The sequence below is a fragment of the Ascaphus truei genome, chromosome 2, assembly GCF_040206685.1.
Source record: "Ascaphus truei isolate aAscTru1 chromosome 2, aAscTru1.hap1, whole genome shotgun sequence".
NCBI lineage: Eukaryota > Metazoa > Chordata > Amphibia > Anura > Ascaphidae > Ascaphus > Ascaphus truei.
The window spans coordinates 469,855,771-469,881,802 of NC_134484.1; the positions used below are offsets into that span (position 1 = coordinate 469,855,771).

General features: G+C 48.3%; 1 protein-coding gene across 3 annotated transcripts in view; it reads left to right on the forward strand.

Annotated features, from left to right (window-relative positions):
* Window positions 1–26,032, forward strand: part of LOC142488344 (uncharacterized) — a 50,364-nt gene that overhangs the window by 15,301 nt on the left and 9,031 nt on the right. For 2 of the 3 annotated variants that reach the window (XM_075588739.1, XM_075588741.1), the window contains one exon: window positions 83–1,899. In XM_075588739.1, the coding sequence (XP_075444854.1) occupies window positions 83–1,764 (1,682 nt within the window). In that variant the 3' untranslated portion in view covers window positions 1,765–1,899. Of the gene's footprint in view, window positions 1–82; window positions 1,900–16,911; window positions 17,014–26,032 lie in introns of those variants that run through there. The other variant, XM_075588740.1, reaches the window with a different exon arrangement.

Consider the following 26,032-nt stretch of genomic DNA (forward strand, 5'->3'; position numbering starts at 1 on the left):
TTCTGCTTAACGTTTGGTTAAATCAGTTGCATTCAGCATTTTTTTATTAAAGTAGGATGTTTTCTGCCTTTTATTTTATTAGAGGGCTGGCCCAATACGGAGCAAAAGTGGAGCCGTGATGCTGCTGGATACTGTTTAATTCCATATGGATCAAAAATGGCAACATCTAACAAGTATTCAAGAGGTAAAAACGAGTCTAGAGGAAGCCTTGGTGTTCAACATAACCCCAACCAGGTGGGATCCCGTGGGCTGGGAATATCAATTGAATTTGGCACAAGATCCAACCAACAAAGACAACTTCTAGTGCATGAGCAATCTCACACAGACGAGAGGTCTTCTGCTCATACTGAGTCTGGGAAACAAGCTACAGCCAGGGGAACTTTAAAGACCCAGTTAAGGGCACATGAGAAACAAAAGTTGCACCGTTGCAATGAAAACAAAGTAATCACTTCCACACAGAAATTAAAAAATCACATCTGGTCTCTTACAAAAAAAAAGCTGCAGGTCGCCATAAAGCGCGCTAAACGTTTTTTACAAGATGGAAACCTGAAAACCCTTCAGAAAACTCACCCCAAGAAAAAGCTGGTAAAAAGTGCAAAACGGAATGTGTTTCTAAAATCTCACCGGATTGTGAAATCTTTTATCTGTACCAAATGTGAAAGACGATTTTGGAGCATTGGGAGCCTTCTGAAACACCAACACATCCACAAAAAAGAGAAGCTTTTTGTATGTTCAGACTGTGGGAGGCGCCTTAGAACCAAAGTTGGTCTCCTCAAACACCTGCAAACTCACACCAGGGAGAAGCTTTTTGTCTGTTCTGAGTGTGGTAAATCCTTCGACCAGCAGGCAAAGCTTCATTCACACCAGCGGGTTCACACTGGGGTGAAGCCTTATGTCTGTGCTGATTGTGGGAAGAGCTTCTGCCAAAAGGGAAGCTTCCTGGAACATTGTCATCGCCACACTGGGAAGAAGCCTTGTGTCTGTAAAGTGTGTGGCAAAAGCTTCTCAATGAATTATGAACTCCACAGACACCATCGAATCCACACTGGGGAGAAACCTTTTGTTTGTACTGAGTGTGGGAGACGATTCAGTCAAAGGGTGAACCTCCAAACACACCAGCGGATTCACACAGGAGAGAAACCTTTTACCTGTACAGAGTGTGGAAAAGGCTTCCAGCTAAAGGTGCACCTCATAGGACATCAGCGAGTACACACTGGAATTAAACCTTTTGCTTGTACCGAGTGTGAGAGTCGGTTCACCCACAAGCACCGTCTCCGAAGCCATCAGTTAATTCATACAGGAGAGAGGCCTTTTGTCTGTACTGAGTGTGGGAGAAGCTTCAAGGAAAAGAGGGGCCTCAATGTTCACTATCTGATTCACACTGGGGAGACACCGTTTGCATGTACGGAGTGTGGGAAAACCTTTCTGTCAAAGAGGGGCCTCCGCTCACATCAGCTAACACACACTGGGGTGAAGCCTTTTGCCTGTAATAAGTGTGGGAAATGCTTTTTAATGAAGGGGAACCTAAATGCTCACCAGCGGGGTCACACTGGGGAAAAGCCATTTTCCTGTTCACATTGTGGGAAACGGTTTAGTCAGGAGCGTGACCTCACTAATCATAAGCGGAATTACACTGGGGAGAAGCCTTTTGTCTGTACAGAATGTGGGAAATATTTTCGTGATAAGAGAGCACTTTGTATACATCATCATGTCCACACAGGAGAGAAGCTCAATAGGGGAAGGACTGTGGGAAATGCTTTGTGACTAAAGGTGATCTTCGGAAACATCAGTTTACACACATTAGAGCAGGGGTGCACAAACAGGGAGGCCTGGGGGGCGCACAAACTGGAGAGAGCAGTATTTTATCTGCCCTTGAATGATAAAGCTTCATAAAGAGGATTTCCCCTTAAATATTACTATTTGTTGCTTCTTTTTCTTCTCATTTTCATTGTTGTGTAGTTTTTGTATGCACTTTGTGATTGTTTTTCTTCAGTATAGAGGAATCACCTCCGATACAAGTGCATCTATATCAGGGAATAGCACATTGCATTGTAATAGTTTCCTGTACAGTGGGAGCCATCAGATGCTCAGAATTGTTCTCAAAAGAGGGTTTTCTTTTACAACAAATTAGAAACGTTTAGCCAAAAGTAACATCTCACAAACCGTCATCTTTATGGATAAACAAAAAGAACGATTCCTGCTCTCCTACCAATTAGGCTAAAATAAAGTAGTGATCTCATGAATAAGGGTTATATTGTTAAACCCTTTGGCCAACGCATTATAAGCCTGGAAGCAACGTCAAGGCATAACCACATTTTGCAGGTACCTACACTGAATACTGTATATGTAATTATTGTCCAATGGACTGGTGAAAATGTGAGAAAGCCCTGAAGGGGTTAAATAAAGCATATGCTTTGTGAATCGTGCAATTTAAACCTGGCCAAAGCCAGTATCATAGTTATCTTAATGTAGAGGTAAACTGCGAGTGCACAAATTCCCTGGTGTGAATATAATAAAACTTACACATATTTCTTTCTTTTTGTCAGCCTTATACATTCACCTACTCTTCAATGGAGGGTGATGTGCAGACTGACACTGGGGTGTACTATACCTGCACTAATTGGAAAATTGGTAGGGGCTCTGGAAAATTGGTAGGGGTGCATAAACATGGAGGCCTGGGGGGCGCACAAACTGGAGAGAGCAGTATTTTATCTGCCCTTGAATGATAAAGCTTCATAAAGAGGATTTCCCCTTAAATATTACTATTTGTTGCTTCTTTTTCTTCTCATTTTCTTTAGTGTGTAGTTTTTGTATGCACTTTGTGATTGTTTATCTTCAGTATAGAGGAATTACCTCTGATACAAGTGCATCTATATCAGGGAATAGCACACTGCATTGTATTGGTTTCCTCTACAGTAGGAGCCATCAGATGCTCAGGATTGTTCTCAAAAGAGGTTTTTCTTTTACAACAAATTAGAAACGTTTAGCCAAAAGTAACATCTCACAAACCGTCATCTTTATGGATAAACAAAAAGAACGATTCCTGCGCTCCTACCAATTAGGCTAAAGTAAAGTAGTGATCTCATGAATAAGGGTTATATTGTTAAACCCTTTGGCCAAAGCATTATAAGCCTGCAAGCCACGTCAAGGCATAACCACATTTTGCAGGTACCTACACTGAATATATGTTATTATTGTCCAATGGACTGGTGAAAATGTGAGAAAGCCCTGAAGGGGTTAAATAAAGCATATGCTTTTGTGAATAGTGCAATTAAAACCTGGCCAAAGCCAGTATCATAGTTATCTTACTATAGACGTAAACTGGGGGTGCACAAATTCCCTGGTGGGAATATAATAAAACTTACACATATTTCTTTCTTTCAGTCAGCCTTATACATTCACCTACTCTTCAATGGAGGGTGATGTGCAGACTGACACTGGGGTGTATTATACCTGCACTAATTGGAAAATTGGTAGGGGCTCTGTAACTGCTATGTCATCTTTATGGGTAGTTTACCCAATGTCTGGGAGGTTTGTTGAGAAAAACAGGCATTTCCTCTAACCAAATTAGAAAACAGTAGCACAGTAACATTGAATGATAAAGCCCAGGTTGGCATGCAGCTACTAAGGAAGTATAATATTTTCGCATTATCTTATACCAGCGTTTCCCAAATGGTGGGTCGCGACCCGGCACCGGGCCACGAAAGCAAAATGCCGGGTCGCCTAAAAAAACCTCTTGTCGGGGGGCATGGCTAGGACACAGGGCAGAGCGGTCGCACTTCTGCTAGGCTCCGTGAAAAAACAAAACTAAAAATCTGCTGCTGCCTAGCTGTGCACTTGTGCAGGACCCCATGCAGAGAAGCAATCAGCAGTAGCTCTGCCTCTAACACTTCCTGCATCTTCACGGCACCAGGTCAGGGGGGAGGGAGGTCAGGTAGGTGGGTATGGAAGCCCAGAGCATGCACAAGCTGTGGAACCCTAGCTTCACTCCAGCAAGCCTTGAAGAAGAAGAGAACCTGCCTGCTCCTGCTCCATTGTGTTTCCGACTACAGGGTAAGTGCAGCAGCAGCCCCCCCCCCCCCAGCAGGCAGAAAAAAATAACTTTCAGAACCATTGCACTGCAAGCACTTTTAGACATTTTATTGCACGGGGACTACTGGAACTGGGTGCCCCTGGTCTCTCTCTCTTTGCCCTCCTTGTTCTCTCTGCCCCCCCCTCCTGGTCTCTCTCTGCCCCCCCCCTCCTGGTCTCTCTCTGCCCCCCCTGGTCTCTCTCTGCCCCCCCCCCTGGTCTCTCTCTGCCCCCCCCCCCTGGTCTCTCTCTGCCCCATCCCTGGTCTCTCTCTGCCCTCCCTGGTCTCTCTGCCCCCCCCCCTGGTCTCTCTCTGCCCCCCCCTGGTCTCTCTGCCCCCCCCTGGTCTCTCTCTGCCCCCCCCCTGGTCTCTCTCTGCCCCATCCTTTGTGTCTCTCTGCCCCCCCCTGGTCTCCCTCTGCCCCCTCCCTGGTCTCCCTCTGCCCCCTCCCTGGTCTCCCTCTGCCCCCTCCCTGGACTCTCTCTGCCCTCCCTGGTCTCTCTCTGCCCCCCTGGTCTCTCTGCCCCCCCCCGGTCTCTCTCTACCCCCCCCCCTGGTCTCTCTCTGCCCCCCCCCCTGGTCTCTCTCTGCCCCCCCCCCTGGTCTCTCTCTGCCCCCCCCCTTGTCTCTCTCTGCCCCCCCCTGGTCTCTCTCTGCCCTCGCCCTGGTCTCTCTCTGCCCCCGCCCTGGTCTCTCTCTGCCCCCGCCCTGGTCTCTCTCTGCCCCCCCCCTGGTCTCTCTCTGCCCCCCCCTGGTCTCTCTCTGCCCCCTCCCTGGTCTCTCTGCCCCCTCCCTGGTCCCTCTCTGCCCCCTCCCTGGTCCCTCTCTGCCCCCTCCTGGTCTCTCTGCCCCCTCCCTGGTCTCTCTCTGTCCCCCTCCCTGGTCTCTCTGCCCCATCCCTGGTCTCTATCTGCCCCATCCCTGGTCTCTCTCTGCCCTCCCTGGTCTCCCTCTGCCCCCTACCTGATCTCTCTCTGCCCCCCCCCCCCCCCCCTGGTCTCTCTCTGCCCCCCCCTGGTCTCTCTCTGCCCCCTCCCTGGTCTCTCTCTGCCCCCTCCCTGGTCTCTCTCTGCCCCCTCCCTGGTCTCTCTCTGCTCCCTCCCTGGTCTCTCTGCCCCCTCCCTGGTCTCTCTCTGCTCCCTCCCTGGTCTCTCTGCCCCCTCCCTGGTCTCTCTCTGCCCCCTCCCTGGTCTCTGCCCCCTCCCTGGTCTCTCTCTGCCCCCTCCCTGGTCTCTCTCTGCCCCCTCCCTGGTCTCTCTCTGTCCCCCTCCCTGGTCTCTCTCTGCCCTCTCCCTGGTCTCTCTCTGCCCCCCCCCCCCCCCCAGTCTCTCTGTATGGACATTCTTATCTGTTTTATTTTACCTATAGGCCAGTATAGGATATAAAATTTTTAGTGGGTCACGAAGTAGAAGTATAAAAATAACCGGGCCACGGAAAAAAAAGTTTGGGAAACCCTGTGTTAGAGGGTATGGCAAGCAATGCATCTTTTCTTTTAACCTTGCAGGCAGGGAATGACCTGCAAATGGGGGATAAAAATGGCTGGGACAGGGCAAACACAGTAATGCATAGATAGCAAATCAGTTTAACCCCTTCCTCCCCCCCCCCCCCCGTCACACCGATCTATACCCAGGCACTGATCATGCCTATAAGGGTGGGTTCTTTGGGGACACTGTGACTAGTGACAAAGGGACTTTGCATACTGTGGAACTCTCGGGGACTCTGTGTGAGACACACATTTTAAACATGAGAGAAAGTAGTAGGTCTCACAAGACAAGACGCACCAAGAACTCCAATGTGGGGCACTCTAAACAGTGGATACGAAATAATTCTTTATTAAATAAACAAAATCGATGAGGAAAAAACTGACAGACAAATGTAAAAACACTAAAAAACATTTAGTGGATCATCTCTGTCACAGTGTAGACCTGATGGTATAGACAGAGTCAATGTGGGTTAATGGAATAATGGCATAAGGATATAGGTCTAATAACTGCCCATAATATGGCTAAACTGGCTACCATCAAAGGTGGATCGCACGGCTAAACCAAATAACAAGGTACTCAAATCCAGCTACAGGCACAGCTAAATGGGCTACAGCCAATCAAAACATATAAAAATGTGATACAAGCAAATAACTGCATACTGCACAAAAACAAATGCCTTCATGAAAATGAGACAGTTAAGGGTCAAGAGTATGCAAGAGACATATAATGAAATCTCTGACTAGCAACACAGTCTCATCCCTATACCCAGAGCAAGCTGATTAATAATACCAAGTGACACGACAATAGTATAGCTGCAGATGTACAAAGGGTAAATGAAGGAGCAGCAGGGTGTAAATTAAACTGCAAAAGTGGTATATGCTAGTGACCAAGTAGAAATTCACATGTCTGACCCTGGCATTTTTTCTGATATCCAGCTTCTCTATGGACAACTGTTCTGAGCACAGCATGGTGAACAGCAGCAATCAGGCATTTTTCATGGGCAGCTCTATCCAGCAGTGACAACTATTATAGTGGTAACATACAGTATGCAGAACTGCAAGTACACTTTAACCCTTTCCCTCTCACTGACACACTGATATGTATTAGTGTAAGGATATATATTCTGAGCTTATATTTTTATCTTGGGTCGCTGTAGAGGGAAAAAGGGGGTGGCCCGGGATTAAAGGGGTTGCACCCCATTTGGCCATCCCCTGACCTCATCAGGGAGACAAGGGGTTAACTGGGCTGAGGTACAGAAATGTGATTTAACCCTTGTTATAACATGTAAATGTATTTTCCCCTGTCCCCATGCCTTATTGTGATATCTTGTTATACCAGTGTCTGCATCACACACACACTAGGAGTCATCCAGGAGTACAAGGGTTAATAGTCCTTTAATGATTATAGCTCTTTGTGTAATTTTCCCGCCTTTTCAGGCACCATTTTGCAGGTCCCCATTGGCCGCCATTAGGGCTCAATGCATTCTAATGGAGAATCTGGCTGTTTTAGTCCTGTTTCCTGTAAAGACCAGCAGGTGGCGTCCGAGAGGGAGAGCGGCGGTTTCCCATTGACTTCAATGGAGATTCCTCGAGGGAGCTTTCGAAGAACGAGTTGGCTGCCGTTCAAACCACAAAACCGCAAAGCGGATACAATGTCCTTCACATTACCGGCACCTCATAAAGGGGTCTGTATCTCGGGGGGCAGGAGGTCCCCCGACCTGAAACCAGTGCGGTTCAGCTCCCGAGACCCCCTGCACATCTACACTATAAATAAAAATGTATTTCAAATGTATTTATTTGTATTTATTTATTTATTGCGGGGATGCTGTGTGTGATTATTTTTTATTGTGTGTAGCGGGGGTGGGTGACGGGGTTTACAGTCTGGCAGCAAAAAGCAGTTTGTAGTACTGAGTGTGAGATAAATTAACCAGTTCTTTTATTGCTGAAGTCGCCACCAAAAACTTTTATTTACAAATACAGTACAAAAACCGTGCAACACACAACAACATACAGTATCCTTTGTTTAAGTACAGCAGGTACTGTAGGGTAAAACATGTACTGTACAGTACAGCACAATATTACAGTATGGTCTCACTGAACGTCCTCCCCATTTTCCATCCATGGCCGATGCCTTGCATGGCGCAAAACGCCATTAATGCAGTCTCTAACGGTTCTCATTACAGGATCTGTAACAGGATAATAGCGCTGCATTTCTTCCACAATGTTTTTCCTTAAATTAGCAGGAAGGGCCTTTTTATGGCGATTCCCATCGTAATTTACTTTGAACACCCACTCGCAGTACAATGTGTAGGGAACATGGTGTTTAAATATGATCAAGGCATACTTGTGTGGTATACCAGCACTCCTCACCCTATACTTCTCCCTCAGCGCCGGTGGCAGATCGCACAGGGAGATGTCAGGCACTGTTTCTATGCGAGCGGGTGTAGGAGGTCTTTTGGGAGCGGGTGTACTTGAGGCGACGGGCAATGGTAGGGTGTCTGGGAGGAAGCTTTCCTCCGGTAGTGGTCGCCGGGTTGTCTCGTGGCGTGGTCTTGACGGGGTTGTCATGTCCTCCTCAATAGCATAGTACACTGCATCTTCTGGTGGAGGGGGTGTGCTTGGTGATGGACGGGGGCCGAAGGTACCATGCATCACATCCATGTCACCCCCCTGCTCCAGCGTCGGGGAAACAGGGGCATTAACACTGAGCAAATAATGTATGCCCGCTATGTCAGCCTCTATCTTGTCCATCCGTTGATCCATCCGTTGCTCCATATGTAGCATCCGTTGCTCCACATGCAGCACCGACTCCAGAAGCAGATCTAGCTTTGCCAGCACAATAGAATTCCCGGGGAGATCCACAGTTAGCCCATTCAGGATCCGGTCTAACGAGCTGCTTGTGCATGGCATCTGGGGGGATGGGTGCAACGGAGGATGAGATGGGGGTTCCCTGGAGAGAAGCGGCATCGATGGAGAGTGGAGGAGGTGACCTGGGGATGCCCGGTACAGGAGAAGCTGCAGCGTCGTCGAAGAGAGATGGAGAAGGTGACCGCTGGATTTCCGGGAGAGAAGCAGAGTCATCCAAGAGCAAAGGAGACAGTGACCCGTGGATTTCAGAGGCAGCAGCATCTTCAGATGGAACCGGAGAAGATGGGGGTGGAGAAGCCGGGCTGAAGATTTCCGGGACAGCTACAGCAGAGTCGTCGAAGCTTATGGGAGCAAGTGGTCTGCGGATTCGGTGAGTTGGCTGCCATTCGTCTTGCGTACCGAGCACAGTACCGTATTTCTTCTTCACATAATAAGGCTGACGTGTTTTAAAACCCTTAGCCTTTGGGGTCAGCAGAAGGTTTTCTTTATTGGCCTTAGCCTGTCGCTTTGCCTTTGGCTTGGAAACGGTAACTGCCTTTCTCTTTTTCAGTGTGGCAGGCACAGCAGAGGTGAGATGGTTCTTGCGTCCATAGAACCGGGGATGCTCCATGTAAGCGGGAGGCACAATGCAGTATCTGGACAATGGCTCAGATAAAGATCAGCAAGTGGTGGGCTATGCAACGTGTACAACCTTTTATGCATGGCGGCCAGGTACAGGTGTTGAAAGTGGGTGGTCTGTAATGTGAGTCATTAACATATAAATAAACCATCCATTTTGTGGATTCACTGCACATTGAATACACATCGACTAAACATCGAATACACATTCTTGTGTTTGTATTTCTTTCTACTCGCAGCAATGCCTGTTAAGAAGATATCCAGCGCTGGTTAACTGCTTCTGGCCTCGTTGTGCCATCAAACACCGTGTGCTATCATGCACACGGAAAAAACAGAGACCGCAAAAAGGCACCCAGGGTAACAAATGCGTAAGTATATTTATAAAACTTAACCAAAAAATATATAGAAAACTGTAGTGTACATCTACAGTATACCGTATTTATATAGTATATTTATATTACAACAGTATATAGTGTATGTGTGGTCAATTTATATTTTTTGTGCAGCAGTATACACTTTTGGTATATTGCAATTCATCTTACAACGGAATATACAGTATATGATGTGTATTTATTATGATATAACAACAGTATATTTATATAGTATATTTATATTGCAACAGTACTGTATACTGTATATTTTGTCTATTTATATTTATAGTACAGCAGTATACATTTTTTGTATATTTATATTTACTGTATATTACAACATTACATGTACAGTATACAGTATACATTTTATATTGCTGCATATTAATAAAACAATATAATTTCTTTGCATTGTAGGGAGACTACTCTTCTGGTGGACAGAATAAGTGAGGAGAATGATGAGAGGAGCACATTAAGGGTTAAAAACACTCTGCAGGAAAAGCACAATCTGACTGTATCCGAGAGCAGCATAAAGAAGATGAGACGCAGAATTGGATGGAAATATGGACGTGTGAGGTTAGTACTGGACAGTACATGAGGTACTGTAAAGTAAAAGTGTTGTTTTGCAAACTGTACTGCGCTGTGACGCTAACATTTTTTATTCATTGTCATTACAGAGCGTACCCCATGATACGGGACGCAAACAAAATCAAAAGAGTGCTACAGGCCCAAGCATGGATCGACAGCGGTGAGACTTTCCAGGATTGCATCTTCACTGATGAGTCTACTGTGTCGCTGGAGAGATTTGCAAGATTTGCGTTCCACAAAAAGGCCGCATAACTTTGAAGCCGTGGCCAAAACACCCTGTGAAGCTGCATGTGTGGGGTGCCATCTCTAGGCGTGGACCGGGATGCATTGTCGTCTTTGAAGGTACAATTTCTCAAATATAATGCCGCCTAATGCACTGTACTTGACTAGTGTTGCCTTACCGTATGCACTGTACTGTACTATTGAGCACTTTTCTTTTCTTGCTATAGGAATCATGAATAAAGATTTCTTCCAAGACAACATTGTGCCCGTGATAGTGCAATACATCACACGCGAGTTCCCCAATGGTCACCGCTTCTACCAGGACAACGATCCCAAGCACACCGTGTCAACGGCGCATATCCTTGAGCGCGGCATCAACTGGGTGAAGACGCCAGCGGAGTAAGTGCAGTAGACCGTGTCCCATTTTTGTTCCCCACTGTTTTTACTGTGTACTGTATCTCTTAAACTAATTATCCTTTCTTTCCAATCACAGATCGCCAGACTTCAATCTGATCGAAATGGTCTGGCATCAGCTGAAGGACTACATCCGTAAAGTGGCGAAACCCTCCAAGAAGGACGAGTTGTATAAAGCCATAATGAGTTTTTGGAACAATGAACTCACCGCTGCAATAAATATATAGACCATATTGCCACTGTGTTGCCCATTGTCATCGCGCGCAATGGGCAAGCATCAGGAAAGTAGTACAGTGCTGTAGTATTGTACAGTAAGTACAGTATGATACAGGTAAGTATGGCACAGATTTTTTCTTTCCCAATAGTCAGAGTATACAGTAGTTCCAGTATACAGTACAGTAGACTAGTTTGACAGTACTACAGTAACTGCCTACTAACTGCTCCATTTTTTTCTTTCCAGAGAAAGCTGCACCAGCCACCTACTGTACAGTAGTTCTACCATAATACAGTACGCACATACAGTACAGTACAGTAACTGAACAAAGTTTTTGTTTTCTTGTCGTTCCAGGAAAAAGGGTGCCCAAGGGGGAGGGGGGGCGTTGTGTCCCGTCAAATCTGCTTGTGCAGTCAAATGTACAGTATATAAACAGCAGTAATGATGTACACAAAACCTCTCCTCTCTCAATGAGCTACTGTACCGCAGACACAATGAGGATACTGTTATGAAGGGAAAAAGAACAGGATGGGTTATTTAACATTATACTGTGCAATATTTATACTGTATATTTATATATACTGTATTTTTATTCTAAAGGTATTCGAGAATGTACTGTACTGTATGAGGACCTGGTGACTTTCAACCCTCTCAGACCCACAGAACGGATTATTTCACATTACTGTATATTTATCCTGTATATTTTCAGTAATTTAGAAGCAGTGGCTGTTCTGAACAGAACAGTTACTGTAAGCAAACGGATGCACATCAGATTTACATTTCCAATTCGAGAGGGGATTTTTCCAAAGCAGGCAGGCCTCCCTCTAAGGGAGGGGGATGGTGGGATCAGATGCTGGCTGGCCTCCTGCTGAATCTTGTTACCGTAGCCAGCCCAGGGGCAGATTAACAAGACAATGGCTTGGATTGGATTAGCCAGACGATTGACGCTTGGCCAGGGAGGGATTAAAAACTCTAAGGGAGGGGGTGGGGTGGCTGAAATAGCTGGGACTGTACTGTCTCAGTATTTCCAAAGGCAGGTCACCCTAATAATTGCATGAATAAACCCCCAAAGACAAGGCCCAAATACAGTACAGTATACTGTATACTGCATATACAGTACAGAGCTGTATACTGTATTATAAATAAATAATCATACAGTACTGTACAGTATGTATTATTGTGTGTTGAGGTTTTGAATTGCTGTTAACTTGAAATGTTTCACCATTGTATTGTACTGTATTTGTAAATAAAAGTTTTTTGTGGCGACTTCAGCAATAAAAGAACTGGTTAATTTATCTCACATAAAGTACGTGAATACGACCGCAATCACCATTGTAAATGGGTGCATAGGATGGAACGACAGGTGCTAAAGGGGTATAAATATGATATTTATCAGTGTTGATCAAAGAGAGTTGATCAGAAGGATTCCCCTTATAAAGTATACAGCACTCTATTGTCATTCATACAGTATAGTAAAGTGTAGACAACAAATGGTCTTGCAGTATATTACTACAAATCTGTCAGGTTGACCAGAATCACTGCGGATATCGGAAAATAATACAATTTTATTAATTCTACATAGATACTTAAAAACACAGCCACAAAAGGGATTTGTAACAATGTACAGTATATGTGTTTTTAAGTATCTACTGTATGTACTGTAGAATTAATAAAATTGTATTATTTTCCGATATCCGCAGTGATTCTGGTCAACCTGACAGATTTGTAGTAATATACTGCAAGACCATTTGTTGTCTACCCTTTACTATACTGTACTGTATGAATGACAATAGAGTGCTGTATATAAGGGGAATCCTTCTGATCAACTCTCTTTGATCAACACTGATAAATAATTTATCTCACACTCAGTACTACAAACTGCTTTTTGCTTGCAGACTGCAAAGCCGCAAGACCAGCAACATTGTAAAAAAAGAGCAATGAGCGCGAAATTGGCGTGGGAACTTCTGTTCTAGGGCCCCTAGAAATAATATTCTTTATTTTATTTATAAACTCACATTTATAAACCCCGTCACCCACCCCCGCTACACACAATAAAGCGGGCACTCAGAAACACAGGCCAGGGAGATTTAACACACAACAGGAGGAGGTTTTTTTTTACATAGATTGCAGTGAAGGTAGGGAGGTTTCAAAGAGAATAGGGGAGGGGTTTTTACATAGATTACAGTGAAGGTAGGGAGGTTTCAAAGAGAATAGGGGAGGGGGTTTTACATAGATTACAGTGAAGGTAGGGAGGTTTCAAAGAGAATAGGGGAGGGGTTTTTACATAGATTACAGTGAAGGTACTGTAGGGAGGTTTCAAAGAGAATAGGGGAGGGGTTTTTACATAGATTACAGTGAAGGTAGGGAGGTTTCAAAGAGAATAGGGGAGGGTTTTTTACATAGATTACAGTGAAGGTAGGGAGGTTTCAAAGAGAATAGGGGAGGGGGCTTGTTTGTTGTTTATTGCAATGCTTCAATGTGTGTATAATGTATAATGTTTTTTACAATTAGATACACTGTAGATGTAATCCTTGGTATTGTAAGGGTTAGCTTTGGTTTTAAATTGTGTTTTCTGGTTGGTACTTACAGTACAGTATATATTTATTTCTCTTCATGTATTTATTTATTTATTTAGATTTATTTATTAATTGTGGGGCTGCTGTGCGTGAATTTTTTTATAGTGGGTAGCGGGGATGGGGTGAAGGGGGTATTAGCCCCCCCCCCACCCACCCCCACTACCCACAATAAAAAAAAATCACACACAGCAGCAGCAGCAGCACTATTAATAAATACATCTAAATAAATAAATGAATATAAATAAATACATTTAAAATACATTTTTATTGATAGTGTAGATGTGCAGAGGGTCTCCGGAGCTGAACCGCACTGGTTTTAGGTCTGGGGACCCCCTGCTCCCCGAGATACAGGCCCCTTTAGGGGGTGCCGGTATCCCTCTGCTCTGCTTGGTTTACAGGTCGCGGTCACGTGATCGGGCCCTTTAAACGCAGAGGGATACCGGCACCCCCTAAAGGGGCCTGTATATCGGGGAGCAGGGGGTCCACCGACCTGAAACCAGTGCGGTTCAGCTCCCGAGACCCCCTGCACATCTACACTATCAATAAAAATGTATTTAAAATAATTTTTAATGTGCCGATGTTTGCGCAGAGAGAGCAGCGGATCTCTCTCTGCTGCAAACACATCTCGCCCCCAGTATGTGCAGTAATTTACTGAACATGTACTGTAGAATAAATGCATAGTTTTATTTATTCGGGTTTATTACACAGTATACTGTTCGGCCGGAAAACATCAGCATACAGCACAATATTATCCATCTAAATCCCCCCATTAGCCGTTTTCTTTTCTGAGGAAAAACAAAATGAAAAGTTTTAATGTACAGTAATGGTCAGCCCCCTAAAGAAGTACCCAGCCAGCCCCACCAAAATAATACGGCAACAATACAGTACTCACCATACTATTTCCCATTCAGCTTGCGCCGGCGCCGGTCCACTGCCAGTACAGCTTTCTTCATCACCCACGTCGATAGTTTGCAGCGGGACTAGCCCACCTGTAGTCAGCAGGTGAGGCGGGAAATCGCTTAGGTACATGCAAGCTTCATCAAAACTGGCCGCGAAATCCGACTCTGTCTCAGGGTTGTCACTGACAGTGGGACCGTCATTGGAAGCCGGTGCTGGTGCTGGTGCTGGTGCATTGCTTGGCAGGGACTGTCGCTTCTTAGTTGGTTTTAACACGACCCTTCGCCTTTTGCCGCCTCCATGATCATAGATACGGGAAAAACCCTGTGACACACACCAATACCCTCCAACAAATTGGGGCTCAATACGGTGAAAACAGGGGTCACTACATAACCTTTTCCTTATTGCACGCTTCCACAAATGAGGAGTTGGCGAAAATTTGTAAAAGTCATAGTTTTCGATAAAATACTGATAAATTTGAACAACTGTTGCCATCTTATCCTCTGTTGCATTAATAGCGGCACTTGAACACTCATGGTGGGTCTCTGGAGAATAGTGTACTGCACCGACACACTTTATTCGAGCAAATACCCAGTATGTACCTGGCAGATACCTGGAATGCGCCGCTCCTCACCTCTGACAAGCCCCGTTGCGTTTGCCTTCCCAGCCTGGGTTCATGCCTGGCTGACGGGCGGCTGATCTGTTAAATGATAATGATTAGGATTTAATAGGCTGCAATGCTTCGCGTGTCTACCAGATGGCATAAATTCATGAATTGTAATGCAGTATATATATATATATATACTGTGCAGTATTGCAGCCAGCGGGAATAAAATGCTTCAATCCCTGCCTGGAAAATACCTCAATGCACTCGGGCAGAAAACAGTCACAAACCTCAATACACCCGGGTATATCCGAATTCGTGGGACTAGCCGAGCTCGAATAAAGTGTGTCGCCAGTGTAACTGAAACAGGTCTTTGTCTTTATTTAATATGTAAAGCCTAAATTGATACATTTTTGCAACTCTTCCTTCAGTCTCAAGGCCAAGGCCAAGTTACTGTACAATGGCACACTGTGGTACAGTATCTTTTTTAAACGAAACAACTGCAAGCCCACACATTACTGATTCGGAGCTTTACAAGTCAGGAGTTTATGCCATCTGGTGGACACGCGAAGCATTGCAGCCTAGTAAATCCTGATCATTATCATTTAACACATCAGCCGCCTGTCAGCCAGGCATGAACCGTGGCTGGGAAGGCAAACGCAACGCAGCATGCAAGAGGTGAGCAGCGGCGGATTCCAGGTATCTGCCAGGTACAAACTGGGCATTTGCTCTAATAAAGTGTGTCGCAGCAGTATAGTGGCTGCGCAGTCTCACACACACACATTCACCTTGGGGGTTTATGGTGTGGGGTTTGGACACAGTGTGGGAACACGGTGAAGGGTCGCGTCCTGCGAGACGCGTTAGTTATTGTGTCTCCTTGAAGAGTAACATTAATAGGATTGATATGCATGGTTATGGTCACCGCTAGTAAAGTTACTGGTTCTTTTACATGCTGTGTGAGTAGTACTGTATTATTGTCCTGTGAGGAACAACTCCCGCTCTGCTGGGAGCCATCGCAGGTGGAGGCGCTGCACCTGGTAAGAGATTATCGGTACACATATACATTGCCCCAGGCTCTCCGTGGCAGAGGCTCAGGGCCTGCGAGCCAACAGGTTAGACAGCATTGGTAGTATACCGTATTCAGAAGGAAACAGGGCTACATAACAGACATAGCTAGACGTCTATAAAAACAGGATCACACCTTTCAGAATATAAATTATAGCATAGTGAAAGAAGAGAGTTTGAAACTGGGAACGACAATTCTTATCCCTAACATATACATCCAGTCACTGGGTTTCAAATCACCCTTAAGTTTCAAGCTACCCAAAAAAATCCTTTCATGAGAAAGCATGGGCAACTTAAAACAGATGTGACATTCCCTGAAACATTGTCCTTTGTTCCTCACATATTCTGTATTATTGTCACAATGTCTTGATAAAGACTCATTTTCAATCTGTTCTGGAGACCATGTTTTCTTTATATAAAGCTATGGATTGGTTGGGTCATTTCCAATAAGTATGGACTAAAAAATAATTTCATAATCGGTTATTTTTCATAATAATAATGCACCCTGAACTTTGCTATTATTTAGCTCCATTAGCACAAGGTTTTGAGTTGGAGGGAATTTAGAAGCACCTATGAAAATTGTCAATTTATCAATTTCTGTATCTATCATTTTTCCCATGGCACAAATCCGCTTTAAAGATTTACATTTCGGAAATTTGACATGAGTTTTATGTATGTCCAACTGGACATGCTGTCTCCAGGACATACATGAGTGGAGAGAGGTAACTCTCAGTGTATTGCTTCCTGGTAAAACATTTGATAAATAAACTGCTCATGGATGAAATAGGAAATATTAGATGTCCTGCAAAGTCTGCATATCCTAACGGGAAGTCCGTAGTATTTTCTGCTTAACTTTTGGTTAAATCCATTGCATTCAGTCACTTTGCTTCAAATAAGATAATGTTTTCTGTCTTTTGTTTAGAGGACGAGCCCAATAAGGAGCAGAAGTTGAGTCGTGATGCTGCTGGATACTGTTTAATTCCATACGGATCAAAAATCGCAAAAACAAACAAGAACTTGAGAGGTAAAAAAAAATTCTAGAGGAAGCCTTGGTGTTCAGCAATAAATTTAGCAAACTCATTAGAATTGCGATCACAAAAAAATTACTACCTTTTTCCGTCTCTCACTCAACCTCCACCTCTCCCCTCCCCCTCTCCCTTCCCCCTCTCCCCCTCTCACCTCCCCGTCTACCCCTCCCCCTCTCCACTCCACCTCTCCACCTCTCCACCTCTCCACCTCTCCCCTCCACCTCTCCCCTCCACCACTTTTCCTTATTCAAAACTCTTCACCCTGTTTCCCGTTCTCCTCTCCCCATGTTCCTATCTTCCAGCTGATGCATATTTGGACAAAGTGGAAATGAGTTTTTTGAGTATTTTTTGAGATTGTTCGGGACTTGGCAAAATCTTTCAATATTTGCCAGTTTCACAAACTTGTGCGCAGGTTTTCAGGTCTCTGCTAATTACTTATCATGAGGGTAGAAGAAATGTAGAAACCAGTAGAGCGCCCACATATAATGTAAGAAACACTAAAGGCCTTGCGCTGTATATGCCAAAGTTGCCGCTTGGACATTTTGCAGCCAAAAATTCCCACTGAAATGACGTGAGTGGCGGCTTCGGCATAGATACAATTACCCCCTAATTCTGATTCCCCTACAAAATACTTGTAATTTTTTCCCCCTCTCTCATGAACCTCAATAACCAACTTAGCTTATGAAACACACAGTACTTAGACAAAGCCCGGGAGCCCGCACTCTTAGGGGCTCGTCTTTCCCCCCCCCCTGTCAGCGGCCCTGCTGTCCATCTTTCTCTCTTCTCCCCCAGATAGAGGCAGGTGTGGGAGATAATGGTACGCGTTGGCGGCGGCCCGCCAGAGTGAAGCAGAGGAGCACCCAGCAGAGGAGTTAGGAGTTGCACGGAGGCAGAGTAGGACAGCCGGGGAGGAGCAGAAGTCTTTCTTTCTTCTGGTGTCTGCTACTACAACACGCTCCTCCCTGGCCATCTGGCTCTGCCTCCGTGCAACTCCTATCTCCCCTGCCGGCTACTCCTGTGCTTCACTCTGCTAGCCAGCCACTGCCACATACCATCATTCTCCCCCCCCCCCCACCTTCCTCTATCAACACCCTGTCGCACTGGTAGGCATGGGGGAGGGGGAGAGCTGGAGGAGGGGGAGAGAGCAGGAGATGGGGCGGGGGAGAGATGATGAGAAGAGATCATGATGAGGATGAGGAGAGATCATGATGAGATTGAGGAGAGATGAGGATGGGGAGAGATGATGAGGGTGGGGAGAGATGATGAGGGTGGGGAGAGATGATGAGGGTGGGGAGAGATGATGAGGGTGGGGAGAGATGATGAGGGTGGGGAGAGATGATGAGGGTGGGGAGAGATGATGAGGGTGGGGAGAGATGGTGAGGGTGGGGAGAGATGGTGAGGGTGGGGAGAGATGATGAGGATGGGGAGAGATGATGAGGATGGGGAGAGATGATGAGGATGGGGAGAGATGATGAATGTGGGGAGAGATGATGAGGGTGGGGAGAGATGATGAGGATGGGGAGAGATGAGGATGGGGAGAGATGATGAGGGTGGGGAGAGATGATGAGGGTGGGGAGAGATGATGAGGGTGGGGAGAGATGATGAGGGTGGGGAGAGATGATGAGGGTGGGGAGAGATGATGAGGGTGGGGAGAGATGATGAGGGTGGGGAGAGATGGTGAGGGTGGGAAGAGATGATGAGGGTGAGGAGAGATCATGATAAGGAGAGATAATGAGGATAGGGAGAGATGATGAGGGTGGGGAGAGATGAGGTGTGTGGGGAGAGATGAGGTGGGTGGGGAGAGATGATGAGGGTGGGGAGAGATGATGAGGGTGGGGAGAGATGATGAGGGTGGGGAGAGATGATGCGGGTGGGGAGAGATGATGCAGTGGGGAGAGATGATGAGGGTGGGGAGAGATGATGAGGGTGGGGAAAGATGATGAGGGTGAGGAGAGATGATGAGGGTGGGGAGAGATGATGCGGGTGGGGAGAGATGATGAGGGTGGGGAGAGATGATGAGGGTGGGGAGAGATGATGCGGGTGGGGAAAGATGATGAGGATAGGGAGAGATGATGAGGGTGGGGAGAGATGATGAGGGTGGGGAGAGATGATGCGGGTGGGGAGAGATGATGAGGGTAGGGAGAGATGATGAGGATAAGGAGAGATGGTGAGGGTGGGGAGAGATGATGAGGGTGGGGAGAGATGATGAGGGTGGGGAGAGATGATGAGGATGGGGAGAGATGATGAGGATGGGGAGAGATGATGAGGGTGGGGAGAGATGATGAGGGTGGGGAGAGATGATGAGGGTGGGGAGAGATGATGAGGGTGGGGAGAGATGATGAGGGTGGGGAGAGATGATGAGGGTGGGGAGAGATGATGAGGGTGGGGAGAGATGGTGAGGGTGGGGAGAGATGGTGAGGGTGGGGAGAGATGATGAGGATGGGGAGAGATGATGAGGATGGGGAGAGATGATGAGGGTGGGGAGAGATGATGAGGGTGGGGAGAGATGATGAGGATGGGGAGAGATGATGAGGGTGGGGAGAGATGATGAGGGTGGGGAGAGATGATGAGGGTGGGGAGAGATGATGAGGGTGGGGAGAGATGATGAGGGTGGGGAGAGATGATGAGGGTGGGGAGAGATGATGAGGGTGGGGAGAGATGGTGAGGGTGGGAAGAGATGATGAGGGTGAGGAGAGATCATGATAAGGAGAGATAATGAGGATAGGGAGAGATGATGAGGGTGGGGAGAGATGAGGTGTGTGGGGAGAGATGAGGTGGGTGGGGAGAGATGATGAGGGTGGGGAGAGATGATGAGGGTGGGGAGAGATGATGAGGGTGGGGAGAGATGATGCGGGTGGGGAGAGATGATGCAGTGGGGAGAGATGATGAGGGTGGGGAGAGATGATGAGGGTGGGGAAAGATGATGAGGGTGAGGAGAGATGATGAGGGTGGGGAGAGATGATGCGGGTGGGGAGAGATGATGAGGGTGGGGAGAGATGATGAGGGTGGGGAGAGATGATGCGGGTGGGGAAAGATGATGAGGATGGGGAGAGATGATGAGGGTGGGGAGAGATGATGAGGGTGGGGAGAGATGATGCGGGTGGAGAGAGATGATGAGGGTAGGGAGAGATGATGAGGATAAAGAGAGATGGTGAGGGTGGGGAGAGATGATGAGGGTGGGGAGAGATGATGAGGGTGGGGAGAGATGATGAGGATGGGGAGAGATGATGAGGATGGGGAGAGATGATGAGGGTGGGGAGAGATGATGAGGGTGGGGAGAGATGATGAGGGTGGGGAGAGATGATGAGGGTGGGGAGAGATGATGAGGGTGGGGAGAGATGATGAGGTTGGGGAGAGATGATGAGGGTGGGGAGAGATGATGAGGGTGGGGAGAGATGATGAGGGTGGGGAGAGATGATGAGGGTGGGGAGAGATGATGAGGGTGGGAGAGATGATGAGGGTGGGAGAGATGATGAGGGTGGGAGAGATGATGAGGGTGGGGAGAGATGATGAGGGTGGGGAGAGATGATGAGGGTGGGGAGAGATGATGAGGGTGGGGAGAGATGATGAGGGTGGGGAGAGATGATGAGGGTGGGGAGAGATGATGAGGGTGGGGAGAGATGATGAGGGTGGGAGAGATGATGAGGGTGGGAGAGATGATGAGGGTGGGGAGAGATGATGAGGGTGGGGAGAGATGGTGAGGGTGGGGAGAGATGATGAGGGTGAGGAGAGATCATGATAAGGAGAGATAATGAGGATAGGGAGAGATGATGAGGGTAGGGAGAGATGATGAGGGTGGGGAGAGATGATGAGGATGGGGAGAGATGATGAGGCTGGGGAGAGATGATGAGGGTGGGGAGAGATGATGAGGGTGGGGAGAGATGATGAGGGTGGGGAGAGATGATGTGGGTGGGGAGAGATGATGTGGGTGGGGAGAGATGGTGAGGGTGGGGAGAGATGATGAGGGTGGGGAGAGATGATGAGGGTGGGGAGAGATGATGAGGGTGGGGAGAGATGATGAGGATGGGGAGAGATGATGAGGGTGGGGAGAGATGATGAGGGTGGGGACAGATGATGAGGGTGGGGAGAGATGATGAGGGTGGGGAGAGATGATGAGTGTGGGTGAGATGATGAGGGTGGGAGAGATGATGAGGGTGGGGAGAGATGATGAGGGTGGGGAGAGATGGTGAGGGTGGGGAGAGATGATGAGGGTGAGGAGAGATCATGATAAGGAGAGATAATGAGGATAGGGAGAGATGATGAGGGTAGGGAGAGATGATGAGGGTGGGGAGAGATGATGAGGATGGGGAGAGATGATGAGGGTGGGGAGAGATGATGAGGGTGGGGAGAGATGATGAGGGTGGGGAGAGATGATGAGGGTGGGGAGAGATGATGAGGGTGGGGAGAGATGATGTGGGTGGGGAGAGATGATGTGGGTGGGGAGAGATGATGAGGATGGGGAGAGATGATGAGGGTGGGGAGAGATGATGAGGGTGGGGAGAGATGATGAGGGTGGGGAGAGATGATGAGGGTGGGGAGAGATGATGAGGGTGGGGAGAGATGATGAGGGTGGGGAGAGATGATGAGGGTGGGGAGAGATGATGAGGGTGGGGAGAGATGATGAGGGTGGGGAGAGATGATGAGGGTGGGGAGAGATGATGAGGGCGGGGAGAGATGATGAGGGCGGGGAGAGATGATGAGGGCGGGGAGAGATGATGAGGGTGGGGAGAGATGATGAGGGTGGGGAGAGGATGAGGGTGGGAGAGATGATGATAATGAGGGTGAGGAAAGGTGATGATAATGAGGGTGAGGAGAGGTGATGATAATGAGGGTGAGGAGAGGTGATGATAATGAGGGCGAGGAGAGGTGATGATAATGAGGGCGAGGAGAGGTGATGATAATGAGGGCGAGGAGAGGTGATGATAATGAGGGCGAGGAGAGGTGATGATAATGAGGGCGAGGAGAGGTGATGATAATGAGGGCGAGGAGAGGTGATGATAATGAGGGCGAGGAGAGGTGATGATAATGAGGGCGAGGAGAGGTGATGATAATGAGGGCGAGGAGAAGTGATGATAATGAGGGCGAGGAGAGGTGATGATAATGAGGGCGAGGAGAGGTGATGATAATGAGGGCGAGGAGAGGTGATGATAATGAGGGCGAGGAGAGGTGATGATAATGAGGGCGAGGAGAGGTGATGATAATGAGGGCGAGGAGAGGTGATGATAATGAGGAGAGGTGATGATAATGAGGGCGAGGAGAGGTGATGATAATGAGGGCGAGGAGAGGTGATGATAATGAGGGCGAGGAGAGGTGATGATAATGAGGGCGAGGAGAGGTGATGATAATGAGGGTGAGGAGAGGTGATGATAATGAGGGTGAGGAGAGGTGATGATAATGAGGGTGAGGAGAGGTGATGATAATGAGGATGAGGAGAGGTGATGATAATGAGGGCGGGGAGAGGTGATGATAATGAGGGCGAGGAGAGGTGATGATAATGAGGGCGAGGAGAGATGATGAGAGATGAGGGCGATGACGAGGAGGAGAGATGATGATGAAGAGGAGGAGAGATGATGATGATGATGAAGAGGAGGAGAGATGGTGAGGAAGACATAAGGATGAGGAGGTGGAGGGATGATGGCATGGTATATTTTATTTTTTCTGAGCCAATTTAAATTGAGGCAAACTTTTCTCAATCTATGGAATACGTTCAATTATAATGGGGCCCTGAAAAATGTTTTGCCCGGGTTACTTGCGTATGTCTAGATGCACCACTGCATACATAGTATTACTGGAATTAGTTACCTTACATATGTAGCCCTCTTACCCCCACCCTAAGTGAGATTGGGGTGTGTAGGTGTATCTGACTACTTCTCAGTGTGGTGCTATACCTGTTGCTCACAGGAGGGCTGAGCTTCCGCCATGGGGAACCTGGGCATTTATGCTAGGGGTACTTACTTCCAACAATGCAGCGCCTCCACCTGCGATGGCTCCCTCCCTAGGGGGAGTGTTTCCTCGCAGGACAATACCAATAATCGATACTCACACAGATATATAATAACTTGGGACTTTACTGAACATGCATGAAAATAGATCACGGCAACATCATCATAACCTGTGTCCCTCTCTAGAGGAGACACTTACTGCGTCGCGCAGGACGCTTCCCAACACTAGGTGATCCCACCCAGTGTCCCGAGAATCCCCACCCAATGTCCCGCACTCTAATAGAGAACGTGGGTGACTGCGCAGTCACTAATTAATGTGTTAGGCCTGTTGGTGCACATATATATAGTGAATACCTTCCGAGCACTCCGGTGCTCGGGTCCGCAACAATCTTCTAAAAGGGTCAGACGTGCGATGCATCCGTCTGATCCTATCCAGGTAATTCTCCAGGAACCCCAACGAGGGTCCCACCGCTTCACGGGAACACAACCGAATCACGGCAACACCAACCGCATCACGGGAACAGCAACCGCCGCTATATCCCTATCTCTTCCTAACGTGACAGGAACCCTAACCTAGGGCCTGTCCCTGATGAACCGCAACCTGGGGTGGCTTGGGGAAAACTCCTAGGGCCTGCGGGGTAATAACCTGCCCCACTCCCCTAACTCATCCCAGTCCTGACACTCACTGAACCACTAGCTCCTAACTCACTTATCCTAACGCGCCTGCAAACTTCGTAACGCGTACAGCAACTTGCTGCACACTAGCACTATGCCTTCTTGTCAGGCCTCACAGCACTGCCAGCCATGATCCTGACAAGACAGCACACACACACGCACTAAGGGCAGCGTCCCTATCTGGGCCGTCCCTCAACACTTATCCACTAACCTGGTGGGGAGTTGGGGCCTTACTTGGGATGTGGGGACCTTACTCGATGCAGGAGCTGCATATGCTCTCTGCACCCTTCCTTCCCTCACAGCTCCCCAGCTCCAACTGCCGTTCTCAGCGCGTGAAATGTATCTTATTGCTCCCTCTGGAGATCCTTGGCCCTTATTGGCCACACGGAGGCACCTGATGTGCTTGCCCCTAAGCCTCATGGGAGTTGTAGTCCCGTGGAGGCTGCAAATACATTGGGGCCGCGTGCGCGCCTTCCCTGCGCCTGCGCGAACTACCAATGGCCGTCGCAACCTCTCCTGAACAGTCCCTGCCCTCGCGCGACTCTCTAGGCTCTGTCCTGCGCATGCGCGACCTCTCTGGAGCTCTCCTGCCTCCTGGCTATTCCTGCGCATGCGCGAGCTGTTGCGCAATGGCGGCGCCCTGTACCCTGAGCCGCCGGGGCCTCGGCAACGCGATCGCGGCCCTAACAACGGGCCGCTCGCGTCCCCGGCAACCGGACGCATCAGGGAACAGCGCGCGACTCCCCGCTCCGGCCCCCACCCTTGGAAGTAGCCGACGGGCCCGGCGCTGGCTCTGACGGCACCCGCGACCGCACTGCTCCAAGGGAGGGGGGTCTCAAGGAGCTGCGGGAGCTCCAGGCTATACTCTCCCCCTGGTGGAAAATACAACGTCCCCGCTTGAGGAACGACATCATTCAACATAATAGTTATACAATCAAAATGCACAGCATAGAAAATACAACTCATCACATGGCAATTATATGACTGGGTACAATGAAATTCACACATAATACCCGAGGCTAGCTGAGACCATTTGTGGGGTGCCCCTAACTGATCATGTGGGGGTACCTCACTTTTGCGTCCGTGAGCCTCCCCCAGAAAAATTTCCTGAAGAGCACACCTGAGGGCAAAAGTCACGGGTTCCTCGCTACTTCCTCCCCCTGGTGGAAGGAGTAGCACAATGTCTCTTAACCGGGCCTTTACCCGGTCACCCGCGGCAGGGATGCGGTAGACCAGGAGGCCAGGACCTTTTCCGCGGTCCACTACTTGGCGAATGGCACACTCCTTTTTGGGCTTAAAGGAGGCCAGTCTCCCTGGATCTTCCTTTACACAGTCCTTGTCCCTACGGACTTGCGAGGCTTCCACTGAGAAGCGAGCATTGGACAATGTCTCTGTTTCACCTGGCAGGGGGTAAAGAGTAGACACCCGACCACTGCGGTGATTCACGGTGGCCGACAGGTCCTCGGGGATGCTGTCAGTTCCCACCTCGGCCGTCTTGGGACCTGCCCCCGGTACTTCTGGGGCAGTCCACTTACGTGCTGAAAACTCGGGAGCGTTGGATCCCAGTCCTGGGACCACTTGTGTCGGAGCGCACGGGCTCATACTCCGTTCAGAAGCCGCAACTCTGGCCTTCTTCACGGCCACCTCCATCGGAGATTGTGGGGAGTTAGGGAGTTCCTTACCACTCCACTGGCTTGGGATGGATTCCCCCAAGGGGGACACCTCCGCCAGGACGCGATGCAGAGGGGAGCCCTTCGCCCGGGTGACCAGACTTAAGGAGCCATCGTGCTCCACGGTCACCTGGAGGCTCACCCCCGACACCCCTGGGGCAGTCGACTCACCCTCATCGTCGTTTGGTACTGGTCCCCATTCTAGGACCGATGGTACCTCGGTAGTAGGTTGGACTGACCATTGTAGGGCGCACGGGCCCACAGCAGGGTCCGCAACATCGGGAGACACCTCCTCTAGGGCACACGGGCCCACAGCAGGCTCTGCATCCGCCAAGATAGGGTGTTCATTGCTGTCACTAAAGTGGTCCGCCGGCAGGCGCATCGCCACAAGTGACTGGTCACTGGATTCACTAGAAGAAGGTGGGGGTATATACACCTTACCCTGTGATTCCTCTGTATAATCGCTGGGGTGGTTCGCCGGTAGGCGCATCGCCACCGATGGTACTTCAACCTCGTCCCGCTCAGGAACCGGATCTGAAATGTTCACTCGGGCACACGGGCCCTCTACAACCTGTTGTTGGTAGCGGGAATCCCTAAGTAATTTCTCCCTGAAGACAGACTTAACTTCAGCACAACTCAGAGTGATATAGAGGTAAGGCTCCTCCTCCCTAGAACAGTCTGTCTCATCCACGTTTGGTTGAAAGTCACAGTGCTTGCTCCCCCTGGTG